Source organism: Kogia breviceps, chromosome 2 (assembly GCF_026419965.1).
Source record: "Kogia breviceps isolate mKogBre1 chromosome 2, mKogBre1 haplotype 1, whole genome shotgun sequence".
In the NCBI taxonomy this organism is placed as follows: Eukaryota; Metazoa; Chordata; class Mammalia; order Artiodactyla; family Physeteridae; genus Kogia; species Kogia breviceps.
The window spans coordinates 175,231,673-175,256,652 of record NC_081311.1 but is presented as its reverse complement, the minus strand read 5'-3'; the positions used below and the strand labels follow the sequence as shown (position 1 = coordinate 175,256,652).

General features: G+C 35.2%; 1 protein-coding gene across 9 annotated transcripts in view; it reads left to right on the top strand.

The window, feature by feature from the left end:
* Positions 1 to 24,980, top strand: part of KANSL1L (KAT8 regulatory NSL complex subunit 1 like) — a 168,186-nt gene that overhangs the window by 135,966 nt on the left and 7,240 nt on the right. For 7 of the 9 annotated variants that reach the window (XM_059053757.2, XM_059053760.2, XM_067026793.1 and 4 more), the window contains 4 exons: positions 9,413 to 9,578; positions 12,541 to 12,648; positions 22,581 to 22,709; positions 24,556 to 24,674. In XM_059053757.2, coding sequence (XP_058909740.1) covers positions 9,413 to 9,578; positions 12,541 to 12,648; positions 22,581 to 22,709; positions 24,556 to 24,674 — 522 coding nt within the window. The remainder of the gene's footprint in view (positions 1 to 9,412; positions 9,579 to 12,540; positions 12,649 to 22,580; positions 22,710 to 24,555; positions 24,675 to 24,980) is intronic. The other 2 variants (XM_067026797.1, XM_067026798.1) reach the window with 1 other exon arrangement.

Below are 24,980 nucleotides of genomic sequence, written 5' to 3'. Positions count from 1 at the left end.
CATTCTACCTAAGAGTTTTACTTAAAAAGGCAAGAATTGCAGGCTTCCCTGGTGGTGCAGTGGTTAAGAATCTGGCTGCCAATGCGGGGACCACGGGTTTGAGCCCTGGCCCAGGAAGATGCCCACATGCTGCAGAGTGGCTGAACCTGTGTGCCACGGCTACTGAGCCTGCCCTTTAGAGCCTGCGAGCCACAACTACTGAGCCCACATGCCACAACTACTGAAGCCCACGCTCCTGGAGCCCGTGCTCCACAACAGGAGAGGCCACGAAAATGAGAAGCCCATGCACCGCAACAAAGAGTAGGCCCTGCTTGCAGCAACTAGAGAAAGCCCATGCACAGCAATGAAGACCCAACACAGCCAGAAATAAACAAACAAATTAAGTAATTAATTTTTTTTAAAAAGACAAGAATTGCATTTTTAAATGGTTAGCTGGTGTTCCAGATGGCTGGCAGAAATAAATGTATATCCTTTCTAGGGGAATGAACTCTCAATAGAAACTTTCCAGGATTCCCCTGAATAAAATTTCAATAAATGTGAATTCCTAATTTTAAAAAAATATGAAAACAGACACAGGGGGGCTTCCCTGGTGGCGCAGTGGTTGAGAGTCCGCCTGCTGATGCAGGGGGACACGGGTTTGTGCCCCAAAACCAGGAAGATCCCACATGCCGCGGAGTGGCTGGGCCCGCAAGCCATGGCCACTGAGCCTGTGCGTCCGGAGCCTGTGCTCCGCAATGGGAGAGGCCACAACAGTGAGAGGCCCACGTACTGCAAAAAAATAAATAAATAAACACAGCAACAAAGCAACATCAGGAAAGTCAGCAAAAACAAACTCCCACCCCCACACACACACATCCTTACAAAAATAACTTCAGCTACTGCAGTTATCATATACAGAATGCAAAATTAAGTAAGTTTATATGTTTAAGGAAAATAAATCAGAAAATTAGTAATATGATTAAGAAATAGGTAGATAAAACTAAATAGAATTGGCAGTTAGAAAATAGATCTGAATGAAATTATGCAAAATGAAATACAGAGAGAAAAAAGAATTGGACGATATGAAGAGAAATGAATAAATATAAAGGTTAGAGGATAAGATGTCGCATATGTCTTCAGAGAGGGAAACACCTAGAATAGCTGGCTTCTGCAACCACTTTTGCCCTGGAGCTTTGGCAGAAATTTTCAAATTTGGTTCAGATGCTAATAGATGATAGGTATGGGGGATATTGTTGGCTGTGTTTTGGGAGACCTGAAGCACATGGTCATTTTTCACTTCAGAGCATTTTTGACCAATGTTTTCGTCATAACATTTGCTAAATACCTGGGCTTCAGAGAATAGGAGGCTTAAGAAAAACATCAATGACAAAAACCCCTTTAAAGCAGTGTGGCACTCCTCAGTATACTCTTAAGATTTTTTTTTCTTAAGGTCTGAATGATCAGGGGAAATTCTGTAAAATAGACCAAACACTTAGCTGAAAACCTTGAAGGGCCAGGAACAAATCAGATATAGAAAACCACAATAGGGTGGTAACCCAAGCTTAACTGAGTGCACTCCCTGAATAGATGAAAGGAGAGAAACCTGCAGTTTATCTGCTTAGCAGTAGGGAAAGAGAACCCTCTATGGAGAAAGATTATATCATTTGGAGCCTTTATTATTTTTTTAAAAATATGATCTGGCAATCAATCAAAAATTACTAGGCATCCCAAAAGACAGGACCATATGACCAGCCTTCAAGAGAGAAAAACAGACGATAGTGACAAACCATCAAGTGATTCTGATAATTGGATTTTTTTTTTTTTTTTTTTTTTTTTTTTCTGTATGCGGGCCTCTCACTGCTGTGGCCTCTCCCGTTGCGGAGCACAGGCTCCGGACGCGCAGGCGCAGCGACCACGGCTCACGCGCTTAGTTGCTCCGCGGCATGTGGGATCTTCCCGGACCAGGTCACGAACCCGTGACCCCTGCATCGGCAGGCGGATTCTCAACCACTGCGCCACCAGGGAAGCCCTGATAATTGGATTTAATAGCCAAGATATTTTAAATGGCTGTGATTAATATGTTGAAAAAATAGAGAACAGGGGGCTTCCCTGGTGGCGCAGTGGTTGAGAATCTGCCTGCCAATTCAGGGGACACGGGTTCGAGCCCTGGTCTGGGAAGATCCCACATGCCATAGAGCAGCTAGGGCTATGAGCCACAATTACTGAGACTGCACGTCTGGAGCCTGTGCTCCACAACAGGAGAGGCCGTGACAGTGAGAGGCCCATGCACCATAATGAAGAGTGGCCCCCGCTTGCCACAACTAGAGAAAGCCCTTGCACAGAAACGAAGACCCAACACAGCCATAAACAAAATAAAAATAGAGGACAAGTGGAAGAAACCAGATTATTTTACCAGATATTTGGAATCTATTTTTTAAAAGAGTCATATGAACATTCTCAAACTCAAAATATAACATGTGAAATTAATACTTTGCCAGATGATGAGTTTAACTACAAATTAGATGAAGCATAAGATATGATTAATGAACTAAAAGACATTAATATAAAATACTCAAGTAGAAGCACAGAGATAAAACGGAATTTTAAAAATACAGAAACAGAATTAGAGAACTGTAAATCAGTGAAAAAAATTAACCATATATGTTATTAGACTCTAGAAGAAAGAATAGGACAGAAATAACATTTGAACAGATAATAATAGAGAGTATTTCCTAAACTAAAACAGGACATCAACCCATAGGTTCAAGAAGTTATGTGAACCTCAAAAATAACAAATACATAGAAATTACATCAAGACATATTATAGCAAGCCTGCTAAAAAGTGAAGACACGGAAAATATTAAAAGCAGTCAGGGTAAAAAAGACACATTACCTTCAAACGAGGGCAACCATAAGACTTAACTACTCAATAGAAACAATGGAAACCAGATAAAAATGCAAATATTCTTAAAATGCTGAAAGAAAAAAAAATGCTAGAATTCTATATCCACAAAAATATCCTTCAAAATGATGATATACAAAGGTTTCAGATAAATAAAAATGGAAAGAATTTGTTGACAGCAAATCTACACTAATAATAATAGCAAAGGGAGAAGGAACATGATTCCAGATGGAAACAGAATTGTAGAAAGAAGCTAAGAACAATGGAAAAAATAAATATATGGGTAATTTAAATGTTGACAATGAAAATAATTAATATGCCTTACAACCATAACAAAGAAAGAGGAGAGTAAATGGAGTTAAAGTCTTCTAATGTCCCATTGTTTTCAGGGAAGTGGTAAAAGGAATAATTTGTTTTATACTCTAAAAGCCATAAGTTAAGGATTCATTGTAATTTCTAGGAAAACCACTAAAAGAATAGAAAAGAATGTATAAGTTTAAGTTAACTGAGGGGAAAAATATGACAAAATATCGATCCTAATAAACAATAGGAATCAGTGAAACATAGAAACATACATATGCAATAAATTTCCATATATTGATACAATATAGAAAATAAATCTAGTTGCTGGTTCTTTGCAAAGAAATTGATAAACCCCTAGCATTTTCCTCAAGAAGAATTGAAGGTTGCTTTGACATTTAAAAATTTGTTAATGTAATAACCACATAATTAGATTAAAGAAGAAAAGCCAAGTAATCATTTCAATAGGTTCACAAAAGGTGTATGATTAAGTTCAACATACTTAAAAGAATACTTTTGGCAAAGTAGGCATATATCCTGATAAAGAATATACCAAAAAAACTACAATCATTCTTAACCCTTATTATTCTTAATTATAAAAAATTTAAAGCATTTCCTTTATAAGAAGGGACAAAACAATATGTCCTTTGGTCATTTCTATTCATTATTGAACTGGTGAGCCTATCTAGCATGGTTGGAAACTTATAAATAATAATAAATTAAGGTTTTAGGACTGAATGAGAGAAACTAAACTGTCATGACTTTTAGATAATATGTTTGGTTAATAGAAAACTAAAAGAAACAACACATAATATTATTTGAATAAGAAAGTTTAGCAGAGTTGTGGGACATGTTCAGTATATGCCAATTGTATTTTTAAATTCCTTTTACCTGAAACAATAAATATTATGGTACCTAGGAATACATCTAACAAAATATGTGAAGACTTTTAGAGAAGAAATTTACAAAGTTTTATTGAAAGAAATTAAAGGCCTAAATAAATGAAGAGATACACCATATTCATGGATGGATGACCTTTAATCATACCAAAATTTTTTAAATCTCAAAAATCTTCCAATTGGAGATATCATCTCACACTGGTCAGAATGGCCATCATCAAAAAATCTAGAAACAATAAATGCTGGAGAGGGTGTGGAGAAAAGGGAACACTCTTGCACTGCTGGTGGGAATGTAAATTGATACAGCCACTATGGAGAACAGTATGGAGGTTCCTTATAAAACTACAAATAGAACTACCAAACGACCCAGAAATCCCACTACTGGGCATATACCCTGAGAAAACCATAATTCAAGAAGAGTCATGTACCACAATGTTCATTGCAGCACTATTTACAATAGCCAGGACATGGAAGCAACCTAAGTGTCCATCAACAGATGAATGGATAAAGAAGATGTGGCACATATATACAATGGAATATTACTCAGCCATAAAAAGAAACGAAATTGAGTTATTTTTAGTGAGGTGGATGGACCTGGAGTATGTCATACAGAGTGAAGTAAGTCAGAAGGAGAAAAACAAATACCATATGCTAACACATTTATATGGAATCTAAGAAAAAAAAATGTCATGAAGAGCCTAGGGGTAGGACGGGAATAAAACACAGACCTACTAGAGCATGGACTTGAGGATATGGGGAGGGGGAAGGGTAAGCTGTGATGAAGTGAGAGAGTGGCATGGACATATATACACTACCAAACGTAGGGTGGATAGCTAGTGGGAAGCAGCCGCATGGCACAGAGAGATCAGCTAGGTTGTTTGTGACCACCTAGAGGGGTGGGATAGGGAGGGTGGGAGGGAGGGAGACACAAGAGGGAAGAGATATGGGAACATATGTATATGTATAACTGATTCACTTTGTTGTAAAGCAGAAACTAACACACCATTGTAAAGCAATTATACTCCAATAAAGATGTTTTTTAAAAAATCTTCCAATTGATTTACAAATTAAGTGTATTTTTAAAGAAAATTCTACAGATTTTTGATGGAAATTAAGCTGCTTTTAAAAATTATTTAGAAGATGAAGTACAGTCTTTAAAAACTGTGTGAATCACTAGGTTGTACATCTGAAACTTATATAATATTATAAATCAACTACACCTCAATAAAAAAAATATACAGAGGAGTGAAAACCAAGAATAACAGCCAAGACACCCCTGCAGAACAAGGTGGAGAAACTTACACTATCAAATGTCAAGATTTATTTAAAAGATGCAGTATTTAAGGCATTGGTTATTAACACAGACACAAATGGTAGAGTGTTAGAGATCCCTGAAACAGTCCCAGACATGTATGGAATGTGGTATATAACAGGCAGCATTGTAGATTGGTTGGGAGAGGATGAACTCACTTTTCAGTAAAAGGCGTTAAGTCAATTGTGATCCATTTAGAGAAAAAAAAAAAAAAAGAGTTTGGATGCCTATCTCACATCTTGCACAAAGAAATCAATTTTAAACAAAGACCTTATTGCAAAAGGCAAAACAATAAAACTCTTTTTAAAAAAAAGTGGAAGAATATCTTTATGACTTAAAGGTAGGGTTTCCTCATCAAGATTCAAAAGATTTCCTCATCAAGATACAAAGAAGTGCAAACTATATAAAGGAAACATTTAAGTTAAGAATGTCTGTGGATCAAAAGACACAAAAAAAGTGCAAAGAGAAGCTCAGACAGGGAGCAATACATAGAACCTACAAAGGATTCGTAACTTTCAAGAGTGTATAAAGAGAACTTTAAAAATCAATAAGAAAAAGACATCTCAATAGAAAAATCATCAAAACATGTATTCCCCAAAAGAAGGAAAATTGACTGGCCAATTATAGGTATGAAAATGAGGTCAACTTAAACAGTAAACAGAGCAATACAGATTTCAACCATGAGATATTTGTATGGTCTAAAATTGGCAAAAATAAGAATTCTGACAGTACCCTTGTTGGTATGAATCTGAAGCAGTGAGAACTAAAACCTGCTCTGTTGGAGTGTAAATTAGTTGTAACTACTTAGTAATACAATATATTATCTAGTGAAGTTGAGTATGTGTGTTCATGCGTTTGTATAACCCAGCAATTCCATTTCTAGCAGTGTACTCTAGAGAATATCTTACACCCATGTGCCAGGAGACAAATATAATAATATCCATATTATCATTGTTCATAATGGTAAAACACTAGAAACAATCTAGACATTTATATACAGTAGAATGATTAATTGCATGCACATAATATTGAGTAATAAAGCAGGAAAACACATCTAGCATTATTCTGTGTATTTACATTTTTAAAGCATATGAATTTAAATAGTAAATTATATAGGATTACAAATCCTTTTGTAGAAAAAGTATAAAGAAAAAACAAGGAAATGATAAAATTAAAATTCAGGATAGCAGTTACTCGTGGAAACGTGAGAGAAAAATATGACCGAGGAGGCACATTGTATTAGTTAAGGTATAAGTTTAGCTGCATTTGACAGAAATCCCAAATAGTGATGTAAGCAAGATGTAAGTTTATTTCTTTGTTTTGAAACAGACTGAAAATATTCTAGGCATGACAACCATGGTCTACATGGTTATCTAGGAACCAGGCTCCTGCTGCCTTTTTGTTTAATCTTTTGAGCATTACCCTCACTCACAAGATTGTGATGGCTCACCATCACAGGGGGAAGTATTGAGGGCTAAGTGACCTTCTTAAGGTCAGTTTCTAAATGTTGTACACATGACTTCTTCTCATGGTGTTCTGGCTAGAATTTAGTAATTTTTAGATGCAAGGAAGCTTGAGAAATGTGCACAGCTGAAAATCAGGAGTTTTAGAACAGGGAGGAGGAGAGCACAGATATTGGGAGGAAAGTAGCAATCTCTGCCACAGGCTCATGGGGCCTGGATAGCAAGAGAAGTCATCAAAGGTATTGGTATTGTTCTGTTTCTTAAAGTAGGATGGTGAGTATAGGTGCTTTTTAAACATTATTTTGTACCTTCCTTATAAATTATATACTCTTTTGTATATATGAAATGTTTCATTATTAAAGTTTCATGTAATGGATACTTTTCAGGCTTTACTTTGCTTGAATCTTATGCAGCATATGGTATTGTTGATCACACCCTCTAGACATTTGAATTTTTATTGGCAAGAATCTCCAGGTTTTTCTCTTATTTCTCCATCCATTCCTTTTCAGCCTCCTGGGCTTCACTTTCTCTGCAGGGGAAAAAAGGCCTTTTCCTAGATGCCCCTCACTTGTCTCCATAATTATTTAGGATAGTTTCAAATTGGCTAATGGGTTTCCTGGATTTGGAAAAATTGCAAGAGAAAACTAATTATATGGTAAATATTCAGATTTTATCAACTTTTATTCATAATGTTCTAGCCATACATGAAAAAAGAGAGGTTAGCACATTTTCTTTGTAATTTTATATAATTGTTCCTTATATCTTTTTGAACTACATCACAAAAGAACAAATAATTCTAGAGTGAGTCAAAAGTACCAGTGCATCTTGTAAAGGTAAGAAACAGCAACTGTTCCCATAGATATATACATATAACATCATTAGAATAAATCTTGGAAATAACTCACATCTTTATAATCATGTACCACGTGTTATATCTTCTTATAAAATCATCAATTTACTTGATATCCGGCATAATGACTGCATTTCCTAGCCTTCCTTGCAGCTGGGTATGACTAGCTGACATAAGTCTTGGCCAGTGGAATATAAAAAGAAGTCATTACATGATAAATTTTAGCATATATTAACAGGGACTATTTTTTCCCCAATGAAATAGTCTCAGGCACACATGTATTTGAAAAGTTCTATTCACTTAAATTTGTTAAAAGCAAATGAGATAAAATTCATTTGGTCAGCATTCAAGTTTCAACCATATGTTAGGGACTGTGTCAGGTTCCAGGAACACAGGATGGAACAAATTATAGTCCAACCTTCAAGGAGCTCACGGTCCAGAGGAAATCTAGTTAAATGCTATGGCAGATGTGGCTATGCCCAAGGTGCTGTGGAAACACAGAAAATGCCAGTTAGCCAGGAAACTCAAACTCAAGAAAGTGATAAACTTAATGTAAGTTTATAAAATATTTTTTTTTAAATAGCATCCAAAATTCTCAGTTATTATAAGCATTTTAAATATAACTTCCATTTAAAAAAATGACTCCTAATGTTATTGTTGTAGGTGTAGGTAAGAATGCCAGAAGGAACACAAGTGAACTCCATTAACTTTTAAAGTATTTTCTCTATTTTATAGATTTTTTACATTGGTTGTATACTAATCTTATAGCCAGAAAAAAATAATTTAAAAATCCAATATTTAAACAGAATATGTATTTTTTAAATGTAGCAACATAATTTTTTGATTTAGCAACATGGTTTTCATGAGATTTCTGGATTGAAATCTTTATCTTAAACTCATGTAACATATTGCATATTTTATACATATCTTTTTTAATATTTTAAATTCAATTTTACTTAATGTAAATATGTGATACATATGTCTTCATAGTACTTCACTGTTATTGCAGTGTAGATATTGTCTCACATTATAATTTAATGCAGACTCTAGTTTCACTCATTGGTTATAACAGATTAGAAGGAGGAAAACAGTACAGTTGACCCTGGAACAAGGTGAGGGTTAGGGGTGTCAACCCCTACTCAGTAAAAAATCCATGTATAACTTTACAGTCAGTTGGCCTTCCTCCCTATCTATGGTTCAGCATCTGAGGATTCAGCCAACCACAGATCATGTTACTATACTATAGTACCTATTTAGTGAAAGAAACCCGCTTATAAGTGGACCTGCACAGTTCAAACCTCTGTTTAAGGGTCAACTGTATGCACAGTTCTTAATCATAACATAGTACCTGCTCACTGTCATATTTTTCACTAATCTGGAGTGTAACCATTTTCTTGTGACCTAAAGTTGTTCAAACTCATTTCTCTTTTTTGTGATTTCTTAAGATGGGAGAAAGACCCATTTTCACAGACTTTGCTCTTCATTTTGAAGAACTGAAAAGGGACTAGTCAAATCTCATCACACTCATGGCCTTCTATATCTTTGCTTCTATCACTTAGTCTAGGTCATTGTAAAGCACTCTCCCCAAGGTGATTTAGTAATCCAGGACTTCTTGCTGGTGTCATTCAGATACTGTACTATAACTGTTATATTCTCTCTGATTAGCTTTTCAACAAAAATGAAGTCTTTATTTTTTTTTCCTTGCAGACTTTGCCTTCAAAAGAAACAAGGTTTTTAAATACTACACAAATGCCTTGCCTGCAATCATCTTCAATTTGGAGCAGCTGTGAACACAATTCAAAGTCTCAAATATTAACAGAACATGTATCAGAGTTAGATTCTGCTTTCCATTCCGTTCTATCATTGCCATCAGGTAAGATTCCTTTTTTTTTGTTTTTTTTTGTTTTCGCGGTACGCGGGCCTCTCACTGTTGTGGCCTCTCCCGTTGCGGAGCACAGGCTCCGGACGTGCAGGCTCAGCGGCCATGGCTCACGGGCCCAGCCGCTCCGCGGCACGTGGGATCTTCCCGGACCGGGGCACGAACCCACGTCCCCTGCATCGGCAGGCGGACTCTCAACCACTGCACCACCAGGGAAGCCCTAAGATTCGTTTTAAAAATTTTCTAAGTAACTGAATTTTTTATGGTGAAATCTAATCCTGTAAATACAAGGAATCTGATAAACTTTTATCAGTTGTCACTGGATATTAGAGCTAAACAGTTTTCATAGAGAAATTAATCTAGTCACATGCTGAACTAATGTTCTTTCTTTAGGTCGGTTTTTTAATTCCTTGGAAACCATTTTGACTTACTTTGGGAAATTCTTCGCTTTTGATCTCCTTTTGATGTTAAATTTTTAGCATTTTATTGATAACATGGCTATGCTGTTGAAATGTTTCTCAGTTAAGTCAGGGTTCTTTTTCTAATGTGTTGTTTTGAATGGAGTTTTCTCTACCCTGCCATGTAGTATTCCTCCATCTGTAATCAGCAGTGAATTTCTCTGAGAGAAGAAAATTGTCAATCTTTAGACATAGTCAACTTTTGAACCTCAAAAATATCTGTAATATACAACCGAACAGATGAGGCATTGCATCCCTATATCCCTAAGATGGCTTTAAGTTTCTTTCCAGTTCTTGTCTTCTGTTCAGATGTTCCCAATCTTACCTACATTGGAACTGAATTAAATATTTAGGGTGAAAAAGGAAACATTCTTCACACTGGTTATCTCAGGTTCCTCTCTTTATGGGAAGATATCTCCAATGGGCTTTTGTTTCCTTTTCAGCTTTTGGTTCGAATCATCCAGGGACTGCTCCTCTTTGTAAAGTACTATTTCTTGTACCTGTTCCTACTGTGAATCTTAGTTTGGTTTTTACCAGTATTACAGTGGTTTCTTAGCTACACACCATACTTTGAAATAAGTTCCTGGTGGGAACTATTTTACTCCATTCTTGAGGAAGCCTTAATAATAGAAAGAAAAAATAATATATATAACAATAACAGCTAACATTTGGTCTTAGCATACACTGGGTCCTATAAGCACATTATATTTTCTTGTTTGATGCTTGCAGCAACGCCATGAGGATAGATATTGTTGTCCTCTTTATCTTACATATAAGAACATTGAGGCTTAGAGATGTTAAATTACTCATCCGTTGTACACAGCTAGTAAATGATGGAGACAGGATTTGATCTGAGGTGGTCATTCTCCAGAGCCACACTCCTAACCATACGCTTTACTGCCTTTCTGTTTTCTTATTAGTAAATTTGTTTCTCTGATAACAAAAATCTAAGAGCTGGCATAAATAATCTTTCATCCTTCTATGTCACGTCTAATAAGTTAAGATTAACTTCCTTACCTACCACTTAGGGTTATCCATTTCTTCTTGTGTTCATTTAATAAAAATCAGAATACCTGCTGTATACTACGTACTAAGTAGGTGGTAGGAGTATAAATACAAATAAATCCCTCAAGGTACTTGCATTCTAGTTTGACAACTGAAATATCAACTAATAAGTGTAATAAAGTGTTATGAAATTTTAATAAAAAGCCCACAGGTCACAGTGTGGGTTCTAAGGAAGGTATATGGGTAGACCAAGCGCCTTCCCTAGTTATGTCTTGTTTTCCCACAACTCAAGAAGAGCAGTGGTAGAATAGGCGATACTCCATATAAAAGTTAAGTGATATTTCTTTGGAAAAACTTATGTTTTGATAATTGGAAATATCAGAATCCTGAATGTTTAAGTAGCATATTTAATTTATATTCTTATTTTCATTTTGTCATATAGTTTTCTTATGGTCATAGTATAGTGATAGCGTGAAATCCATCTTACATCTGACCCTTGGGAGAGTCTCCAAGTGATACTTATGAACCCATTTTTTTGTGTGCATATTTTTCCACACTTGAGTATGGATCTGCCATTAAAATACATCTTTTGATGGAGAGATGCTTGTTTAAAATTGAGACCCTTCCTGGGTCTATCCTGATTTATGCATTCATAATTAGTTTTCTTAAAAATGAATACCTAAAAAAAAAAAATGAATACCTTCTTTCTGTAGCAAAACTTTGAATAAATCAACTGCTTTATAAAATATTTCTTTATGTTTCTTAGGAAAAAGTTTAGGTGTCTCTGTTGAATGCTTTTAAAAATGATTGTTTTTGCATTGTTGATTGAAGAAAACACCCTTTAGTTAATAAATGTGAAGCACATCTGTTTTATTTATTTAGCTCCTCTTTTGGTTTTGAGTATGGAATATAAACATAGTGAATTGAATGACTCTCCTAAGTCTCTGTTTAAAAGAAGAGAACTAGTTGGTCAATACATTTTGATCTTTGTAAAAGTAGATTTCATTTTGTGATTCATAATACTAGTAAACTAAGGGAATGTGAAACAGCATTTTCATAAAAGGTTGCATCTGAATTATAGTGGTTTTTCCCTCAAGTAATTAAAATCGTGTAATTATGTCTTTTGGAAACTTTATTTCAAATGCAGAGTTTGTAGGGGTGGGGTGGAATGGATTTAGAGTCAGGCAGGTTTGGCTGTATATTTTATTAAAGACCTTTTGGGAGCATTTGTTTCATCTGCAAATAGTATTTAATATTTATATTTGTTCATCTTATGTACTATTTTAGTTTATGAAATTGTTCATTGTTAGTGTTTATTTTACATATAATCAGTAATTTCCAAAATACTGCTAACAACACGCTTGGAAAGAATAGTTTGCCACTTCTAATAGTTATGACTTTTCAAGCTTTGGCTTATTTTTCTAAGTCTTAATATTGGAGTCTCTAAAGAGTGATTTCACTGAAAATACTTTTTTTTTGCTTTATTTTTCTAGATGTGCCTCTTCGTTTTCACTTTGAAACATTGTTTAAAAAGACTGAAATAAAAGGAGATCTTTCTGAAAATAAATTTGTAGGAGACTATATCATATCTCCATCACCTGGTATGTCATTTAAAAATCTTGGTACTTTATACACCTTTTACATCTTTCATATACTTATTACTTTTACTAAGGAAGTAAAATTTATCAAAGGAATGAATGTAAATCCTTAATTTTTAATATTCACGTTTCACAAATCACACACACACACATACAAATAGAAAATACACAGGAGTAATCCTAACAGGATACTTATTGAATGAGAATTATGAAATATTGATAAATATAAAAGGAAATTTAAATAAACATGGGGAAACAGCACTGCTGGATGGTAAGAATAATTAGGATATCAGTTCTGCCTTTTGGTTTATGTTTAATGCAACGTTCAATGTAACTTGAAGTTCTAAAAGAATTTGGTTAACATAAAATAATTGTAAAGCCCATTGGGAAGAATTAATGGGAAAATGTGAAAGGAATTGCTGGAAAAAATATTGAATCTAGCCCAACCACATATGGAAACATGACAAAAATCTATAATCATTAGCATGGATTCTATTTTGCTTACATTTAGGAAAGTAGATCCATGAAACAGACTACATAGCTTATTCTTTATTATATAAAGGAAGAACTGTAAATCAATAAGAAAGTAGAGAATGAGCAGTAATGTTAGTCTTTTGGGGGAAAAGTTTGTTTATACACTCATTTTATATCATGTATCAGAATAAATTCTACTTGGTTCCAAGAATTTTAAATAAAACACTAAAATTACAAACTAAAACTGGAAAAATTATAATGAAACTGTGAATGGGGGGTGGAGACATTGTCTATGCTTGGAAGAAATCAGAAAAAGAAAATACATCAGCATATTTTCACTATCTACAAAGCTAAAATCTCAACATCAAAACGTCACACAAGATAAATTATTTCCAGATGAAATCATCATCTCCCTCAAAAACTCAAGAATCAACTGAATGCCTGTTAGAATTAGAGTTCTGAAAGGTAGCAGATTTTTAAATAAACTTATAAAAATAAGCAGCCTTTATAAATACCAGTAATAACCTATTAGAATTTGTAAAAGAATAAATTATCCTAGACATATTGACAATGAAAATATAAAATATCTAGGATTAAAACCAACAAGGAATTACATGAAGAAAACTTCAAAAGTTTACAGAGGAACATGAGTATATGCTTATATGGAGAGAAATACCCTGTTCCTGTCAGAATATGGTAGCTTAAGATGTCATTTTTTCCAAATTAACTTATAATGTAATTCTTTTTTCTAAATTTTATTTATTTATTTATTTTTATACAGCAGGTTCTTATTAGTTATCTATTTTATACATATTAGTGTATAAATGTCAATCCCAATCTCCCAATCATCACACCACCTCCACCCCCAGCTTTCCCCCCTTGGTGTCCATACATTTGTTCTCTACATCTTTGTCTCTATTTCTGCCCTGCAAACTGGTTCATCTGTACCATTTTTCTAGATTCCACATATATGTGTTAATATACGATATTTGTTTTTCTCTTTCTGACTTACTTCACTCCGTATGACAGTCTCTAGGTCCATCCATGTCTCAACAAATAACCCAATTTCATTCCTTTTTATGGCTGAGTAATATTCCATTGTATATATGTACCACATCTTCTTTATCCATTTGTCTGTCGATGGGCATTTCAGTTGCTTCCATGACCTGGCTTTTGTAAATAGTGCTGCAATGAACATTGGGGTGCCTGTGTCTTTTTGAATTGTGGTTTTCTCAGGGTATATGCCCAGTACTTAAAATGTAATTTTTTTAAACATCTTTATTGGAGTATTATTGCTTTACATTATTGTATTAGTTGCTGCTGTTTAACAGAGTGAATCAGCTATACGTATACATATATCCCCATATCTCCTCCCTCTTGCGTCTCCCTCCCACCCTCCCTATCTCACCCCTCCAGGTGGTCACAACACACTGAGCTGATTTCCCTGTGCTATGTGGCTGCTTCCCACTAGCTATCTATTTTACATCTGGTAGTGTATATATATGTCAGTGCCACTCTCTCAGTTCGTCTCAGCTTACCCTTCCCCCTCCCCGTGTCCTCAAGTCCATTCTCTACGTCTGCATCTTTATCCCTGTCCTGCCCTTAGGTTCCTCAGAACCATTTTTTTTTTTTCAGATTCCATATATATGTGTTAGCATATGGTATTTGTTTTTCTCTTTCTGACTTACTTCTCTGTATGACAGTCTCTAGGTCCATCCACCTCACTACAAATAACTCAATTTCATTTCTTTTTATGGCTGAGTGATATTCCATTGTATATATGTGCCACGTCTTCTTTATCCATTCATCTGTCGATAGACACTTAGGTTGCTTCCATGTCCTGGCTATTGTAAATAGTGCTGCAATGAACATTGTGGTACATGTCTCTTTTTGAATTATGGCCCAGTAGTGTGATTGCTGGGTCATATGGTAGTTCTTTTTTTAGTTTTTTTAAGGAACCTCCATACTGTTCTCCATAGTGGCTGTACCAATTTACATTCCCACCAACAGTGCAAGAGGGTTCCCTTTTCTCCACATCCTCTCCAGCATTTATTGTTTGTAGATTTTTTTCATGATGGCCATTCTGACCCGTGTGAGGTGATACCTCATTGTAGTTTTGATTTGCATTTATTTAATAATTAATGATGTTGAGCATCCTTTCATGTGTTTGTTGGCAATCTGTATATATTCTTTGGAGAACTTATAATGTAATTCTAATCAGAATCCCAGAATCATTCTTCTTTTGGAACAAAGTTATTCTAACGTTTATCTCAGAATGAAAATGTTGAATAGCCAATAACATTTTTTAAAAGATCAATAAGGAGGTGTCAGATATCGAAATATAAAGGTATAATCATTAAAACATTGTGATGCCCATGGAAGCCAAGGGAACTAAATTTTGAAAGCCTAGAGACAAACCCAAGGATTCATTATACGATAAGAGTGATATTTCCTATTAGTGTGGAAAAGATAGCCTAGCCAATAAATAACAATAAACAATTCTTATGAAGCATTCCTTATATGCCAGTACCATACTAGTTGAAGGGCTTTGTATGTGTAAATTGTTTTAATCTGTACAAGCCTGTAAGGTAGGTATTATGGTTATTTTCTCCTTGACTAGCTTTTCCCAAATCACAGTTGAGTAGTAGAGGCAGGATTCAAATCCAAGTAGTCTCTCTCAGAGCGAATGCTTTAAACAGTGAAGTTTGTCCTGTGATCAGTGGCATTAAGTAATGACTTTTTGGAAAAATAAAATGAGATCTGTCCTCATATAGCACATTAAAACAAATTTAAGATGGATGAACATAAATACATTCCAGATAGATTAAAGAGGTAAATGTTAAAAATGGTATCTTAGGGCTTCTCCTGGTGGCGCAGTGGTTGAGAGTCCACCTGCCAATGCAGGGGACACGGGTTCGTGCCCCGGTCCCGGAGGATCCCACATGCCGCGGAGCGGCTGGGCCCGTGAGCCATGGCCGCTGAGCCTGCGTGTCCGGAGCCTGTGCTCTGCAACGGGAGAGGCCCCAACAGTGAGAGGCCCGCGTACCCCTCCCCCCCACACACACACAGTATCTTAAAAGAATTAGGAGAAAAACTAGGTGTAGTCAATGATAATAATGAAAATGCTAACAATCGCTAACATGTACTTGAGCACTTATGTGCCAGTCACTGTGCTAAATGTTTCTCCTTTTTCCAATTACATTAATATTAGGCATTTTAATCATCAGTTCTGGCAAGACTGTGTAGTAAAAACAGGACCCTAAAATATTTCAGGTGCAATTAATTGATACAGGCCTTTTGGGGAGTACTGTGAAATGCATTACAAGGCCTTTAAACTACGTACTTTTTTATAAGCTCATTGCGGAAAAAAAGAAAAAAACTTGTGTACTTGTTCACAATAAATGTTTGCTAAACTGTTAACTCTGTACTCTGATCCAACAGATCCATTTCCAAGAACCTAGTCTAATCCTAAATATGAAACCACCTTTATTCACAAATATATTTATCTTAACATTATTTGTGGTAATGAAAAATTAAAGACGAAGAGAACAGAACAGTAGGAATGTGGTTAACTGCCTATCACAGTGGAATATACAGCTTTTTAAAGGATCATAAAAGTTCATCTAAGGATGGAAACATTTATCAAAGAATGATAAGTGATATTAAAGGACAAATGTTTTACTTCTATGTATGGTACAATTATAAGCATGTAAAAATATTTATACTTGTATCAGCCAAATGCAATGTACTGGCCTCTTGGAGATCCTGATTTGAACAACTCGGCCGTACACACACACACAATTTTTGAGATAGAGAAATTTGAACGTGGACTGGCTGTTGCATATTAATTATTGTGTTAGATGTAATAATGCATGTGGTTACATAACTACACATTTTATCTGTTAGTTTATTAGAGATTCAAGCTGACACATAATGTAGATAAGATATGATGTCTGGGATGTGTTTTAAAATACTACAGAAAAAAAAAAGCTTGTGGGAGAGAGAGAAAACAAGATTGGTCACCAGCATTTGTGATGCTGAATGATAGGTACAGGGGAGTTCATTATTCCATTTTCCATTTGTGTTTCTTGAAATTTTTCCACAGTCAAAAGTTAGAGAAAGAAAAAAAATGAAAGCACTAAGGCAAGAAAAAATTGCCTATGCTTAGGAAAAAACACTAAAAAAATACAGGAAAATATAGGTTATGTTTAGGTACTTTTCATGGTTTAATTCTACTTGGCAGTTATCCTGAGACTAAAATTTTTTTATTTAAAAATTGTGTGCATGAAGATGATTATTTTAAGACTGTCCGTAATACAAATAATATCATGATGATAACAAGTAGCTCCAACAGCTAGGGAATAGTTAAATGATACTGTCTCTAATCAGGAATGTTAGGTGACCATCTGAAAACATAACAATGATGAGTGAGTTACCAGATTTAAAAAAATAGTTATACATATATCCAAATAAAATCATTACATTTGAAATATTAATATGAAATATATGTAGATGACTGAAAGGGAATATGCAAAAACAAAGGTAATTATATTTCTTCTAATGTTGCTCTATTATTTATCTGACTTTAAAACGTGGGGCAGTGTACAGGAGTTCCCTGGTGGGCTAGTGGTTATGATTCCAGTCTTTCACTGCAGTGGCCTGGGTTCAATCCTTGGTCAGGGAACTGAGATCCCACAAGCTGTGAAACCAAAAAAAAGGGGGGGGGGAGTGTAAATGTTAGGTGCAAAATTATTAGTGAATTATCAATAATGTAGTGACATATTAGTAATGGAAAATTTAAAGCTAGGAAATGGAAGACATTTGAATTGAATGCTACAGTAACATTAGGCACATCAGTGAAGTATTTTTTTGTATACCAATCTCTCCTCCCCTATTTTCCTCATTCCCTACCACTCCCAATCCAAATAATTAAGTATTAATTAGGTTTCATCCTATATCCGTCTTAAACAGCTGGCCATTAATTTTTCTTTTCTACCGAATTAAGTAAAACTAGAGTCCAACATTTATTGAGCATCTACTCTGTGCCAGGTAGACGATTCAGTGCTAAAAAATCAAAGGCGAGTCACAGGAAATTAAAGAAATTATAACATGATGGGGAAGCAGACACACAAATGACTATTAAATGATGTTAAGGGTACAGACGTGACAAAAATATTCTTTAAAAAGGGGGGAGGGGAGTGTATAACTCTGCCTAGCAGAAGGTAGAGGAAGAGGAAGAGAAGTTAAGGGTGATGGGAAAAGGGCAAAAAGAGGAACTTCAGAAAGATGGGGACGCCAAGTATAGCTTTAAATACTTAACTGGAATTAAGAGGAAGAATCCAATTTTCCAAATCATTGTTTCTCAAGTTTTAATGTGCAAATTACTTTGGTGATATAGTTAGAATGCAGATTCTGATTCAGAAAGTTTGGAATGGGGTCTGAGATTCTATATTTGTAATAAGATCCCTGGTGGTTCAAATACTATTGGCCCATATTAAAATGGAAAAAAAATCACGTAACTTGTCATGGAGCCATGAAACAATGTGATGTGTTCAAGTATATACAAATAGCCTGGTATTCCTGTAGGGCAAATTGTGTGAAAGTAAATAGATGTTTTTGTGCTTTACCTCAGAGCTTGGATTTATCCTATACTGTCCTTTAGAGTTAGCGATTATGACAGAACTGCTGACTTCAGGTAACAAGAAAGTAGGGAAAAGACAAACTGAAGAATTGATTAGTTGCCAATTGTGAGGAGATACCAAAGCCAACTTAAGGGCCTATACTCATCAAAATATTCAAAGTCATGAAAGACAAGATAATGGAACTATTTCAGATATGAGAAGACTTTAAAGAGACCTGCCAACTGAATGGAGAGTGATCAGGATTTTCTGTAAAGAACATCATAGGACTAATTGGTGAAATTTGAATGAAGTCTATAGTTAGCTAATAGTTAATTATTAACTTCTTGGTTTTGATAGTTGTGTGGCTATGTAAGAGAATGCCCTTGTTTTTGAAAAATACATATTGACATTTAGAGTAGAGAAGTATCATGTCAGTATCTCATTGGCATTCAGAAAGATGAAGCCAGGGTGGTAAAATGTTAACATCTGGGGGATCTGAGTAAAAAATATATGGGACAACTCCAAGTTTTCTTGGAGTTTCTGAAATTATGTCAAAATAAAGTTTTATTTTTTAGAGTGCACAGAGAGAGGAATAGCACCACAACCCACGCAAGTCAGAACCCTAAGGCTCAGCCTTCTTCACCCACACTTCCTTGTATCTAAACCCCATTATCAGTGTGATCTTATGCTTCAAACTGGCTTCTCTATATTTCTACCAATTTCAGTCTAACTTAATGATCCTTTCTCTATACTGCTGAAATAGCCTAATCAACTTTATTTCCCTTCAATCCCTGCAGCAATTTATATTTTCAAAACATGAATCTAATTATGTCATACCTGCTCCCCATCCCCATCCTTTAGAATATTTGACAGAGGGAATACTCTTTAATAGAGTACCCCTAAAGCCCTACTTTCATAGGCTGGTGCCTACCTGTTCGTGGTTTTCACTGTGCTTCCTTACTCTATACTACCTGGCTGCTGTTCACTTGCCAAATTTTTCCTGTTCCCTGGTGCCTTGGGCCCTTCTACCATTCTCTCTTCCTTGCCCTTACTATCCATCAGCTGTTTCTGTTCATATTTTGTAATCTAACACTTTATCTGGGAAGCCTTTCCTAGAGCTCTCTTACTAGTTATACTCAGTATCTCCCATCAATAGTACTTCTGTTTTCTACCACACATTACTTGCAGTTTTTGAGAATGCCTATAAACTACATCAGGGCCATGGTCCATGCCTGTTCTTGCTCACCACTGTGTCCCCAAGTTATAACACAGTGCCTGGCATGTAACTGGCTCTCTATAAAGTTATCAAATGTATAAATGAAAGGGAAGGCAGGAGACAGGAGAGATGCTGGGCCAAGATGTATCTTAATATGAAATTTAGGAGAAGATCTGGGTAAGTGAGAACTGAAAGACTGGGAGGGTTATCATCAGGACAGGTGAAGAGAAGGTGTGAGTTACACTCTGAATTGCCATGCATCAAGAGTCCACTACAACCTTACAAGACACCAAGAGTAAAAGGGAGAAAGTGTAAAGAAAACTTTTGAGTAAAATTAAATAAAAAGCATCACTTTATTGAAGGTTAAGGTTTCTGATGTGCTTTTACAAGGCAACGGGGGTGGTGAGTTCCTTTTAGAAGAGATGGGTTGAAATTTGCCTGGAATTTGCTTTAAAATACTCTAGAAAACGAGTGGACACTATTGTACACCAACACATGCCAGGTATGTATACATTTTAAAACCTAACAATTCTAGCTACCCCTTTGTAGAAATGAGTTTAGAACTGTCTGCCATCTTATTTTACTATTTAACATCTTTCTCTGCATTCTTTTTCTTGGGTGGCAAGAAATCATGAGGGCTGCCTTAGAATTGTTTACCGTTTTTCATGAGGGCTTTAAAAAGTTGCCATTGTTTTTTCCTGCATCTGCTTTTGCTTTCTGGCAATCGGATTCTCATTCCTTTGCAGTAATTTTTCCCTTCTCTGGTAACTTTTAGGATGTCTTAATACTTATGTGCTATATTTTTTTTCATTTGCTTTGATGCTCAAGTGAGTTACTGAAATATGAGTTAATATCACTGTGTAAAAAATTGTGGCTATCATTTCTTCAAACATTACATCCCATTGATTGTATTCAATCCTTTGTTAACCTATTTTGGTTTGTCCTTTTTTTCATATTTCCATCACTCTATTCCTTTGAGTTGTGGAATTACTCTTCCAATCCAATGATCTTGACTTTTAGATATGACCATTCTGTTATTCAGGGCAGTGAGCAATGATTTTGTTTCTCAGTTTCAACAATTATACTTCCCATTTCTGAAGTCTTTTGGCCTTTTGCCTCTTTCTCTTGGCAATATTAGTTATTTTGAAAACCTGTAAATCTGTATTCTGTGAACCCATTAACTATTTCTTGAGATGGTTCTTCCATTTGTTGTTTGCACTTTTTCTTTGTTTTACGCTACTGGTATTCAGATTTTTGGAGTCTTGTGTTCTCCCCTTTAAAGTTGATATTCACCGTTACAACTTCTGCCACTGCTTTTTATGGGATCCTTCTCATGGAAGAGGTAGAAATTTGCACTCTATACTGTTTTCAGAGGCAGTTATGGATGGGCAGGACATGTTTCAAACAAAGTGGGGCACCTGGGCGTTGCCTTATCTACCCACCCATCCATTTCTCTACTGAAGCCTCAAGGACCCTGATGGAGGTGTTGGCAGGTTGGCAAGTGTAGTCATTCTATTAGTTACTGCAGGTAATTCTTTCCTCCAGGTCTGGAGCTCCTTTGATTTTGATCACATTTTTGCGGCAGTACTTTCCCATGTGCTTTTGCAGTTTGCTTTTCAAATTTTGTAAGATATTAGGCTTTCAGAGATTGCTCACAAATTCCGCTCTACTTAAAAGTTCCTTTTTTTGCATGCTAATGTGGATGTAAATGTGCCGATCTGTGCATCTATGTATAAAAATTTTGTCTATCATTTTTAGGGTGCTTTGCCATCTTGAAATCTGAGTCCCAGTCACTGTTGGTAGGCCATACTCTTTTTCTCAGTGTTGGTGAGAATTTGGCACTTAGGCCTTCATATTTTTTCCCTATCTTTTCCACATCTCCAAACATTTCAAAAGAAGAAGCCAATTTAGTTATTAATCCAGTACTGGAAATATGGGGTTCAAACAGAACAGTCATGGTGAAACTAACATTTATTGCCTACTTATGCCAGATATCCTTCTAATGACTATTACAGGAATTTATTTAATCCTCACAATCCCACAATAGCTGCTATTATCCCTATTTTACAGATAAGGCAACTGAGGCACAGAGATATTAAGTGACTTAAAGTTTTTTAAAAATTCATTGCTTTAAAAAAGTGAAAGAATGGTGCTAGGCACTGTCAGGAGACTGATGAAATCTGTTTATTGCTCTCAAGAGACCCCAGTCTGCTGTATTCTATAACCTTACTTAGTCCTGAGCTGTTCCCAGATTTAAGGTAAGCAGGAACTAACTTAAGGATTCAGATCATATTCAGCTAAGATTTACAGATCTGAACAAATCTTCTCTGTAAAATTCTGTAATTTAGAACACTGTGAGAGCAGATCACCTTTCCTCTTCATCCTCTTAAAATAATGGAGCAACTATAGGAAATTGGGCACTTCCTGAAGATGTTTTTATGAATCTTACCTTGGTTATTTTCAGCTTAGGAGTATTTCATCTTCGTATGTAAGTATTTACTTCATTATATATAATTTTGAACTGGTATATTAATACTCTGCAATGTTACAAAGTAAAAAGAGGTTAACATGCTCATTATGTTTGTGTTAAGAACTAAAACTTCACATTTTTCTTTCCTTTTCAGTACATAATACTTCCCTGAATCAATGGAGAAATGGATATTCTCCTATATGCAAGCCTCAAATGAGGTCAGAATCTTCTGCACAGCTATTACAGGGAAGAAAGAAAAGACACTTGAGTGAAACAGCATTAGGTAGGTTAAAATGAGGACAGGAGCACTAGTACTAAAAACTGAAAATAAAAAATTCTGATCTCCAAAGAACCTCTGCCTCATGGGAGTTATAATCTAGAACAGTCACTAATTACACAAAACATCCATGGTTCTATGAACATTAAACAGCATATTCATGTAGTCAATTCAGAATTATTTGTGGACTGGGAATCCATCCACTTTATGAGTTAAGGATTTCCTTCCTATGTTTCCTAACTAGTTATCTTCTACTAACTGTCCTCCTGGACAGTAGTCTCCAACATTGTGTTCTGGACTCAAAATATGTCAGTACAAGGTTGCCTTTTAGATATTTATTACCATTTCTGGTACCTATTGTGGAGATGTTGATTTCACTGAAGCTTCCTCAGAATTTTGATAAACTGGGTGAGATTCAACTGCCAGACTGAATTCCCCTTAGGAACATACAGTTCCAAGATGAATAGAGACATCTCTGAAACCAGAACTCTGCTAGTAATACAAGGTGGGTGGGTTTGTTATGGGGATTTGGGACAAGATAGTTTCAATGGTTGGTATTAGAATTTGTTTTCCTAGTTTGGTAACATGTTTCTTGATTGTTTAGATTTTATTTTTTTAAATTCATGTATCAAAAATGAAAAAAATTAAGGAAATTTTACAAAAATCTTAGCCACAATTTCCATTTTCTGGGGTCTTGACAGTTTTTATCCAGCATATCTTTCTTTAATCTCCCTTTACTCTGTTCATGTTTTCTGTAACTTATTCAGAGGTTGAACTTCTAAGACTTACCTCTTAATTTTCTTATCTATTCTCTCATTTTTTCGTATCGTTTTGTTCTACTTTTGGGGAGATTTCCTTAACTTGATCTTCTGACTACTGATTTCTGAAAATGTTTCTATTATAACATCCTATTTCAGGAATGAAGTTTCTTTTCTCTCAGAATATTGGTAACAAGGTTGTTTACTTCCAACTTTATTTTCTGTCTCTTCCACGTTCCTTTTCTCCATTTGTTTTGTGTCTATTAGTGAGTATGTTTATTTTCTTACTGGCCTTGTTTATTTTACTTTAGTACAGATCTTGAAAAATATTTTCCTGTGTAATATAAAATTTAATACACAGTTCATATTTATATTATTCCAGTTGTTTAAAAATGTCCTTTCTGGCTAGTTGTTTCTTCAAATCAGTATCCATATATTGAAAATGGTTGTTGTCTAGAGAGCTGTCTAGTTACTACTTTGTAGTATAGCATTTTACTCATTCTATTCCTGTGTTCCCATCTAGCTCAAAGTTAGATCAATACAAGTAAAACAGTTTACATCTTAGGTAATGTGTATTTTTTCATAATGCACCTTTATATTAAGAGATACAGGCTTTCCTATATTTTGGCAAAGATGTATGAAAGTTCTTCAAAAGCTAGATGACTGTTGGTTATCTTAAGGTTAAGGCACCAGAAAAGTATAACGATATCTCTGAATGTGGGTGGGAGTTTAATTTTGTTCCACACTAGTTGATCAGGTAGTGTGATATTAGGTAGTGCCTTTGGTCTGTTATGGTGGGATTCCTAGAGGCCATACTGATAAATATGTTAAAGCCACCATGTATAATTACAGTTAAGTACATCTTGGATGTAAATAGTTTCTAACTTATTGGGTGTATTGACATACTATACCTCGGACATACTTGTCTAATGTATATAGTGTTAGCTCCACTGGAACAATGAATAAGAACCAATAGAGTATACAGATAACTTGTTATTTAATACACATCTTTCCAGTTAAGTTTTATTTTTTATCATTATTTTTTATCAGTTACACTTAATGTATGACATTCTCAATGGTTCTTTCCATGGCAGAAGAAAGAACTAGATTTGAAGAGTTTGCTATTCAACGCACAGAACCAGGATCCCAGAGCAATTTTACTGCAGTTACTAATGTCAATGTTATATCAAGAGCCCAGAATTCATCATCACAAGTAGGTTTTTATACAGTGAACTTTAAAGTAGCTTTATGACCTTTAAACCTGGCAGATCTGGTGAGGGGAGGGGAACTTGTTGTAGATATTTTTGTTAATCTATAACAGCCTTATTTGCTAGCACATAATTAGCATATTCAGAATTACCTTACCAAGAAGCAATAAATTTGTTTAAACTTTTTTTACAAGGGAGCTAACTGTACATTAATCCTTGGTTATGGCTTTTTTCGTATGTTAAAAACTTTAAACTTTATCATAACCATCCCTACTTCTTGACATGATGCTAAGTATAATCTTGCTAATAAG